The 10,369-nt window shown below is 46.2% G+C and overlaps 1 protein-coding gene across 3 annotated transcripts in view; it reads right to left on the bottom strand.

The window, feature by feature from the left end:
* Positions 1-1,051: 1,051 nt before the first annotated feature.
* Positions 1,052-10,369, bottom strand: part of LOC147097268 (nuclear receptor ROR-alpha A) — a 148,018-nt gene continuing 138,700 nt past the window's right edge. For all 3 annotated transcript variants that reach the window (XM_085972082.1, XM_085972083.1, XM_085972084.1), the window contains one exon: positions 1,052-1,359. In XM_085972082.1, the coding sequence (XP_085828208.1) occupies positions 1,195-1,359 (165 nt within the window). In that variant the 3' untranslated portion in view covers positions 1,052-1,194. The remainder of the gene's footprint in view (positions 1,360-10,369) is intronic.

The following is a 10,369-nucleotide window of genomic DNA, read 5'->3' as shown; positions in this document are numbered from 1 at the left end:
AAGACTGTACAAATATATGTTTTTCTTCCCTGAGGGGTTAAGTGTACACCAGCGAGTGCCCTTTGTACATATTGCACTACTGAGGAATGAAGTAAATGTGCAAAAAGCAACAGTGACACAGGCTCACTACTCACACACACATACACACACACACAAACATCTGCTTTAGACATTTCTACATCTTCGCCCTTTTTTTGGAATGTTGTTTCACAAGGAAACCTCCATTTCAAGGTTAAAAGTTTTTTTTTCCTCATTACCGGAAACACACTTACACTGTGGCACATTAGATGAGAAGATTTCACTAGACAGAACCAGACATATTCTCACAAGAAAATAATACCAAGCTTTTAGAAAATAACACTTCTTTCTATTATTGACTTGCCTTACAAAAAAAAACATTGTCTTACACAAATCACATCTCTTATTGCAGGAATATTTTAAGTGCTTCCTAATATTCATACGCGGGTTATAAAAATAGAACTCTCTCTAAAGTGGTCCAGACAAGGCTTTGTATTTTATAAATCATTTGATTCCATCATCTTTCACCGTCCTATTCTTGATCTGAATCATTGACACATTAACCAGCCACACAGACTATGAAAATTGCAGTGAGTTTGTAAACCAAACTAAGTGTGTGGGCATTCCTACAATACACATATATCAACCTAAAGAGCAGCATCCAAAACTCCCAACATCCCCTCCATATACTCAACCGTTAAACTTGTATTTCTTGTGCAGGTTCTATTAACAGAACTAATAAATACCAACATATCATGTACAAATTGGGAAAAAAAGGTGCTTAAAATGTAGATTCATATATCATCTCACAGCACATCCAGGATAAAATGATATACTGATAATAAATGTTATATTCACTGTATTTACTCTATATACCCTGTAAAAGATTTGCTCTAAATTAGCTTCTCTGCATTATAATGTCACTGTACGCTGTGCTCTACACAAACTAAATGCATGAGAAAAACAAGTTCAACTTTCACTAAGAAACTAATATTAATCCCTTCCCCCCCCCCCCACCCCGCCAATCCCCTAAACAACCCGCCCCAGAAATGTGCCGCCTCTTTGATCTCCTGGTCTATGTGCAGCCACTGCAGTGTAGCAACCGAAGGACGTAAAGTCGCTTCGATTATTGGCTGCCGGTACTTCCAGGGTTCCGACGTTCTCTGGTGGCAATGTTTAGCCGTCTGTTGGCATCATCTGCTCAAACTCGGAGCTGAACAGCTCCTTGTACAACGGGGGGAAATGGACCCGCACAATGTCCGGGTGTATTGCTTTGAAGGAAGACAGCTTCTCAGTGTGTCGATTACACAGTGCTCGTAATGTAGACACTTTAGACAAGAGCTGGAAAGAGAAGGGGAAAACAATTAGAAAACATTTCCATGTCTGGCAATGTACAAACAAAAACCGTCAACAGAATGATAGGCATTGAGCCTCCTCCAAAGATTGATGCTATGCCCATCACTCAGTGAGAACTTGGCAGTGCCAGCGAGAGAGATGGGCAAGGTCCCTTTTATAACATCTTTGGAATTACAGCACAGGAGGCCATTCTGTCCATCGTGCATGTGCAGCTCTATCAAAGAGCTCTCCAATTAGTCCCACTCCCTTCTCTTTCCCAATAGCCCTGCAAATGTTTCCTTTTAAAGTATAATATCTAATTCTCTTTTGAAAGTTACTACTGAATCTGCTTCCACCGCCCTTTAGGCAGTGCATTCCAAATCGTAACAACTCGCTGCGTAAAAAAAATCCTCATCTCCCCTCTGGCATTTTGGCCTATTATCTTAAATCTGGTTACTGACCCTCCTGCCAGTGGAAACAGTTTCTCCTTATTTACTCTATCAAAACCCCTCATAATTTTGAACACCTCTATTAAATCTCTGCTGGAATCAGCTTCATGAAAAATCCATTTTTACTGCCATTTACAAATCCGATTGTAAGTCACTGTGGAACAGGCTATTAGTTGCCCTTCAATCTCCTATGAAGTCACTAAACTGGCATCCGTTGATCTTTTCTTTGCATTGTGCAGGTGTATCATAGAAGCATAGAATCATAGACATTTATGGCACAGGAGGTGGTCACTTGCTCCAGCGTGTCTGTGCTGGCCGACAAAGAGCTCTCCAGCCTAATCCCACTTTCCAGCTCTTGGTCCGTAGCCCTCTAGGTTACGGTACTTCAAGTGCGTATCCAAGTACTTTTTAAAAGCGATGAGGGTTTCTGCCTCTACCACCCTTTCAGGCAGTGAATTCCAGAACCCCATTGCTCCTGGCTAACGTGAAGACCTGCTTCCCGGAGGTTGTCCCTGACACCCCCATACTGCTCTGTGGCTGAGACTGGGAGCCCAGCACATGCTCACCTCCCACACTCCCACTTTCTTTTTAACTACACACAAAGCCATCAGCTAGTTACTGTAGAGGCAGAAGGAGAGAAGCTGTGTTGTTTCACACGATGATCTATGAGCTAAGACATCGTTCCAGTACCTTGCCTAAATAGCCGTTGTACTCGCCCGACTATTTCCACATAGGAGCCATCACAGCTGATTCTGATTCCGACCTCACCAGACGTCCGCTTATGCACTTTCAAGCAAGGGGTCACTGGAAAGTGATTAGCAGCAAAAATCCTGGCTGGGACTCGGTGGGTAGAATTCTGGCTTCTCAGTCCCACTCCAGGTAGATTTCAAGGAAGGAATTCCAGAGCTTAGGGCCTCAGCAGCTGAAGGCATGGCTCCCAATGGAGCGATGGAAATTGGGGATGTGCAAGAGGCCAGAATTGGAAGAGCACAGAGATCTTGGAGAATGAAACACTCCCTCTACTCTGGGGATCCTCAGAACTCATAGGACATTTTTCCGTCTTCCTTCCACTCCAGCCATTTCCGAGATTGCAAACTCTAGTGACAATTAGTCGATTGATAATCTCCACACCATTTTACATTTGTCTCTTACAGACTTTCATCCCAGCAGTGTGGCCTGGATTTGAACCCAGTTCTGAGAGATGACTAGCCAGTATCTAACTCACTGCATCACCACACACCCAATGGGCCCACAAGCTGCAGTGTGACGATGCAGAGAGTGTGTTTTGGGAGGTGGAATCCTTGGAGTAGAGCTTCCTTCAGAGGGGAGTGACTGAGGCCCCTCAGGACAGGCTGCCTGCCCCCAATGTGTCTGTTTAACTCCATCACTTGCTCCCCCCAATCGCCCAATGTAACTTGTACATCTTTCTGCACCACGCTCTCTCTCTCTCTCTCTCCAGAAAATGGCGCTTAAGATGGCATACTAGATACTTTCCTTTATTAGCCGAGGAATATGGAATACAAGAGCAAGGTTATGCTAGAAACTGCATCAAACCCTAATTAGGCCGCAGCTCGAGTACTGTGTACAGTTGTGGTCACATTACAGGAAAGATGTGATTGCTCTAGAGAGGGTACAGAGATTATTTATGGCACAGAGACGATGCGCCAAAAATAGTAGGGGATTTCAACTCCCCCAATATTAACTGGGATAAAATTAGTATGAAGGGTATAGAGGGTGTGGAATTCCTAAAATGCATCCAGGAGAACTTTTTTAGCCAGTACATAGCAAGCCCAAGAAGGGAGGGGGCGGTTTTGGAGTTAGTTTCAGGGAATGAAGCTGGGCAGGTAGAAGGTGTATCAGTGGGGGAGCATTTTGGTGTTAGTGAACATAATTCAGTTAGATTTAAGGTAATTATGGAAAAGGATAATGACAGACCAGGAATAAAACTTCTAAATTGGGGAAAAGCAAATTTTGCTAAGCTCAGAGGGGATTTAGCCATAGTGGACTGGAAACAGCTACTTGAAGGTAAATCAGTGGCAGAGCAGTGGGAGGCATTCAAGGAGGAGATCCGGAGGGTTCAGACCAAATATGTGCCCTTAAAGAAAAAAGGTGGGACTAACAAATCTAGAGCCCCCTGGATGTCTAGGGGACATACAGGGTAGGATAAAGGAAAAAAAGGGAGGCGTATGACAGATACCGAGGGCTAAATACTCCAGAATCTTTAGAGGAGTACAGAAAGTGCAGGGGTGCAATTAAAAAGGATATTAGGAAAGCAAAGAGAGAGCATGAAAAATTCTTGGCAAGTAAAATCAAGGAAAACCCAAAGATGTTTTACAAATATATTAAGAGTAAGAGGATAACTAAAGAAAGGGTAGGGCCTATTAGAGATCATGAGGGTAATGTGTGAGTGGAGGCGGGAGACGTCGGTAGGGTTCTTAATGAATACTTGGCGTCTGTTAAGCGAAGCAAAAGAGGAAATAGCAGAGGCTCTGACCATCGTTTTCCAATCCTCTCTGGCTTCAGGTGTGGTGCTGGAGGACTGCTAATGTGGTACCCCTCGTTTAAAGAGGGAGAAAAGGATAGACTGAGTAATTTATTGGAAAGAATTCCAAAGGACAGGATAAATCTTCATTTAGAAAGACACGGATTAATCAAGGATAGTCAGCACGGATTGGTGGGATAGGCTCGAAGGGGTGAATGGCCTCCTACAGCAGGGACTGGGTACTGAATTTGGATGATCAGCCATGATCTCATTGAATGGCGGTGCAGGCTCGAGGGGCCGAATGGCCGACTCCTGCTCCTATCTTCTATGTTTCTACAAACTGCTCTTAATTCTGTTTTATTTCTCTCACAAGCTGGGGAGAAGGAGCTGGCACTATGCAGTTCCATGTTGTCACTCTAGATGGCAATGATTCCATTTAATGCGTCAGGATGAGGCCAAGATGTGTTTCAATCTGAAAACGAAGGCTCTGATTTTAACCCCCAGGGGGATGGGCCTGCGGAGGTTATTATACCGGCCGCGTGTGAAACCATCGCCCCAGGCATGCGATGGCCTCACTGAGATCCAACGGGCGGGGCCTGTCATTCGGACCCTGATTACATTTTTACTGGCAGCAGCGAGCTGGGTACTTGGGCCCAGCCTCGCCATGGAAACCGCTGCCCCAGGATCAGCAGGCCCGAAAGAGGGCCTTAGACGTTAGTCAGTCTTGCTCTTTAAGGTTTCCTTTGGGACAGGAGGAGCAAGAATTCTCCTCACTTATGCTGTGGCCTTTCCCGCAGGTCCCCGGCTGCCAGCTCCTGCTGTGCTCACCCGAGTCCCCCTCCCCCCGCCCACCTCACGTCATTGACACTGGGCTCGGGCGGCTCTCGGGCCTGCTCTATTTAAAGGAGGCCCCACACTCAGCCCTAGTTAAAATAAGGGCTAACTGCACGCCAACGTTTATTGGAAATACTCTGGTTTCTAATTATAGGCATGAATTAGGCTCCTGGATCCTAGTCTAATGACAGTAGAGAATAGCCGTATATTAACCTACAGTTTAGGAGAGAGCTGGGCAGCAAACACCAGTCACTGTCACCTTTCTGATTAAAGGTGATGCACACCCCCAGATTTCAGGATTTCACACGCAATGACCTGTCTGCTGATTACCGGGCGAGATATTCTGACTGTGTCTCAGAAGATTTCAAACATTTTGTTTGCTTTTGCCAGAAATAGCGAATCGAGGAAATGTCTCCCTGCACACAATGAGCCAAGGAGAGCTTATCCCAGGCTCTCAATCCCAAACATAACTCTCTACTCAAACAAAGCAGCTGACAGCAGCAGGCCGTTACTTCTGTCAAGCCTGCTTGCTGAAATCCATCCTGTTTACCGGCATGAGTGATGAACTGCCTAACGGAGCAGTGTGAAGGGAAATCAATGGCTGCCTCCAGCAGTGGGAAGCTAATAGCAGGCTAATCATTTACAATAATGGCACAGGCTGACAGGCACAAGTGTCCTCGACAGGGAGATGGGCTTTCCTCGAAAATTGTAAGGTTATGTCAATCCCTGGTGAGTAATGGCAACTTGTTCATGTTCAACGGCACGGTTCCACTGTTCTTCTAACCAGAGAAGCAAAACAAAGCAGAGTAAATGTTGAGATGCCCTTCCACCAGTGAGAATTGATGCCCCACTGATTTAATCAAACTTTCAAATAGTATCTGTCATTGTGAAGTAGCAAACCTGCAGCGACAGTCAAAGGCACCATGTGTAACTGACAGTCAACGGCACTGTGTCTGAGCGACAGTCAATGGCACTGTGTCTGAGCGACAGTCAATGGCACTGTGTCTGAGCGACAGTCAATGGCACTGTGTCCGAGCGACAGTCAATGGCACTGTGTCCGAGCGACAGTCAACGGCACTGTGTCCGAGCGACAGTCAATGGCACTGTGTCTGAGCGACAGTCAATGGCACTGTGTCCGAGCGACAGTCAATGGCACTGTGTCCGAGCGACAGTCAATGGCACTGTGTCCGAGCGACAGTCAATGGCACTGTGTCCGAGCGACAGTCAACGGCACTGTGTCCGAGCGACAGTCAACGGCACTGTGTCCGAGCGACAGTCAAATGGCACTGTGTCCGAGCGACAGTCAACGGCACTGTGTCCGAGCGACAGTCAACGGCACTGTGTCCGAGCGACAGTCAACGGCACTGTGTCCGAGCGACAGTCAACGGCACTGTGTCCGAGCGACAGTCAACGGCACTGTGCCCGAGCGACAGTCAACGGCACTGTGTCCGACCGACAGTCAACGGCACTGTGTCCGAGCGACAGTCAACGGCACTGTGTCCGAGCGACAGTCAAATGGCACTGTGTCCGAGCGACAGTCAACGGCACTGTGTCCGAGCGACAGTCAACGGCACTGTGTCCGAGTGACAGTCAACGGCACTGTGTCCGAGTGACAGTCAATGGTCATTCCTGCCAAAAACTTATGATTAGCAAATGAAACCTGAGGAAAGCTGTCAAACTAAGTCTACTATACTGTACTATAATAAATAGCTGCCCGAAGTATATCAGCCACAAGGAGCACCCTCATTTCCTCCATTCTACAGAGCCACAGAATAATAGAACTGCAGAACCATAGAAGTTTACAAACAGTGTGAGGCCATTCAGCACATCATGTCTGTGCTAGCTCTTTGCTCGGGCAATGCAAAGCTAATCCCACTGCCTCACTCTCTACCCATATTTTCCTTTAAAAGATGGCCTTAGAGGAAATGTAAAGCAGGGATAGCAAGCACTCCCTGTGGCAAAACATTCCACGCTCAACATAGAGAAATTTCCCATATCTCATTCTCTTAACAAAAAGTTTAAATTGGTGTTCCTGTGTCTCTGACTCAGCAATCCGATGAAAAAGCCTTTCTCAATTTATCTTGTCAAAACTCTTCATAAATTAAAAACCTTCATTAAATCTCTTCACTGACTTTGCTCCAGTGTAAATAGTCCCAGGATCTCAAGTCTCTCCTCTTGGCTAGAGTTTCCCATCCCTGGGATTATCCTGGTTATTCTACGCTGAACACACGCTCTGGTTTTAATGTCTTCACTAAAATGGGGCTCCCGAAACTGCACACTATTCTAACTGTGGTCTATCCAGTTAATCATTACTTCTTTATTCTTCCACATTACAGGAAAGATGTGATTACACCAGAGAGGGTGCAGAGGAGACTTAAAGGATGTTGCCTGGGCTGGGGAATTTTAGCTATGAGGAAAGGTTGGAGAGGCTGGGGTTGTTGTCTTTGGAGCAGAGGAGGCTGAGGGGAGATTTAATTGAGGTGTATAAAATTATGAGGGGCCTGGATAGAGTGGATAGGAAGGACCTATTTCCCTTAGCAGTGAGGTCAACAGCCAGGGGCATAGATTTAAAGTAATTGGTCGGAGGTTTAGAGGGGAGTTGAGGAGAACTTTTTTCACCCAGAGGGTGGTGGGGGTCTGGAACTCACTGCCTGAAAGGGTGGTAGAGGCAGAAACCCTCATCATATTTAAAAAGTACTTGGATATTCACTTGAAGTGCCGTAACCTACAGGGCTACGGACCAGAGCTGGAAAGTGGGATTAGGCTGGAGAGCTCTTTTTCAGCCGCCACAGACACGATGGGCCGAATGGCCTCCTTCTGTGCTGTGAATTTCTATGATTCTCTGATACTCTTGCCTTATTTATGAAACCCAAAATATGAAAAGCGCTTTTACAGCTTGATGTACCTGCACTCACGATTTCAGGCAATTATATATTTGGACCCCACGGTCTCTCTGTTCATCCACTTCCTTCAACATCTTTCCGTTGAGCGTACACTTCCAACCCTTGCATTCCTCTCAAAGTGCGTTAGCTCACATTTTTCTGCATTTAATTGCATCTGCCATTTGCCTGTCTATTCTGCTAACTTCGACATGACTTCCTGAAGTCTTCCCTGCTATTTGCCAAACCCCACATTTTTGTGTCATGAGCAATTTTCAATCTGCTCAAGTCTAAATCATCTACATATCAAACGCAAACGTGGAGCCAGCACAGATCCTTGGTGTCCACCGTTCCAACCCTTCGGCAATTAAAGCTACACCCACTAAAGAAAGACTTGCATTTCTATAGCGCCTTTCACGACCTCAGGACATCCCAAAGTGCTTTACAACCAATGAAGCACTTTTAGTCACTGCTGTGGGATGGATGATGACAGCCTTCTTGTTGCCCACCCTGTTACGTGATCTTACATCACAACTAATGTCGTCCCAAAGGACACCAAACTTGTCGTTAAATCGACCTCCTGGTGACAGTAGCAAACAAGCAAATCGAAAAGTCACTGTTGTAATGCAGGAAACACAACAGCCAATTTGTGCACAGCAAGCTCCCACAAACAGCAATGTGAGAATGACCAGATAATGTTTTTGTGATGTTGGTTGAGGAATAAATATTGGCCAGGACACCGGGGAGAACTCCCTGCTTTTCTTCGAAATAGTGCCACGATCTTTTACATCCACCTGAGAGGCCTCGGTTTAATGTCTCATCCGAAAGATGGCACCTCCGACAGTGCAGCACTCCCTCAGTACTGCACTGGAGTGTTGGCCTAGATTTTTGTGCTTAGGTCTCTGGAGTGGGACTTGAACCCACAACCTGCTGACTCAGAGGCGAGAGTGCTCCAACTAATCCATTGTTTCCAACTTGCAATCCCTGCTTTACATTTCCTCTAAGGCCATATGCCTGAATTTTTGGAACAAGTTTCCTGAGGGACATCTTATCGAATGCCTTCTGAAAAGCCACACACACTCCATCTATTGCACCCTTGAACACCTTCTCAACCCTCTTTATTGTTATTCGATTTTATTCTCTACGCTTTCCTTTCTCTTTGGCTGAGAAAGCAGGGAGGAGGCATCCAGCAACAAGGCATGTGAGCAACTGTCTGGAGATGCCTGCGAATAGCCAGCTGAACCTGGTTGTCTCAAGGTCCCTCCCCAGGGAGAAATGCCTAGTGTTTGACCAGAGCAGAAAAGCTGAAACAGGGGTGGTCTTCAGGGGGCTCCTGATTTCACAGGTCCTGCATGACACTGTGACAGGTCTGTTTGCTACCATAGTTTATGCATGAGTAAGATGCCATGTCCGACTACTGCCATCTGTAACAAGCGAGTAATCACACCAGATCTGAACACTAACCATGCAATCAAATAGTGCCACTCTTCATCCCACACTCAATCCTTTCCCAAACAAGAATGCAACTTAAAACAATACACTAAACAGATCAAACAACAAAACCATGCTATCCATTGTTGTAGAATGATAGAATCATACAATCATACAGCACAAAAGTCCATTTGGCCCATTGTCCCTGTGCCAGCTCTTTGAAAGAACAATCTAATTAGGCCCGCTTAATGTTTCCTCTCTTTTTTGGACCACGCGGCCCCTTTAACGGGCTGCGCAGCCTATTCAAAATTCCGCGCATGCGCATTTTTTTCATTTACAAGAGGATCAGTGTGGCCTCTGTTTCACCACAGTGGGGATTCTCCAGCTGTAGCTTGCTCAGTAGTTTAGTTTGGAGACTCTTGCACATGGGGATGGGTTTCTGTACTAGTCAGACATCCAGCAGACAAAATAAAAACCTACTGTCATTCTACTAAGAATCACCCTTAGTCTTGTGATCCTCAGCTCTCTGTTGCCACTCATTAAGCATTTTCCAGTTTGATGAACCAACAGTTACCGTTTATGGGATATTTCCCTTCTGAAAAGTTTATACTGTAGATGCTAAAGGCATTTGGCGTGTGATGCGACTAACAGTCAGAATCCCCATGTGCTTGCTCTCACCCCTGCCCCTTTAGATCAGGAGCACGTTCTTCCCACATCCCCACTGTGCTCTCCGTGCTCTTTACCCTTCCCCCCTCCCCGCCGAGTTCCTGACCTTCTCTTCCCCCCTCCGAGCTCCTCTCCTCTGCCCCTCCGAACCTCTCTCTTCCCCACTTCGATCCTCTCTCTCTCTTCCCCCCTTCGATCCTCTCTCTCTCTCAGATCTCCTCTTTCTCCTTCCAATCCTCTCTCTCCCTCTGATCCTCGCTCTCTCCCCACCTCTG

Source organism: Somniosus microcephalus, chromosome 32, assembly GCF_052327205.1.
Source record: "Somniosus microcephalus isolate GS21.2 chromosome 32, FLI_Smic_1.0, whole genome shotgun sequence".
In the NCBI taxonomy this organism is placed as follows: Eukaryota; Metazoa; Chordata; class Chondrichthyes; order Squaliformes; family Somniosidae; genus Somniosus; species Somniosus microcephalus.
The sequence above is the reverse complement of the archived record's forward strand: the minus strand, read 5'-3'. Positions and strand labels throughout refer to the sequence as shown.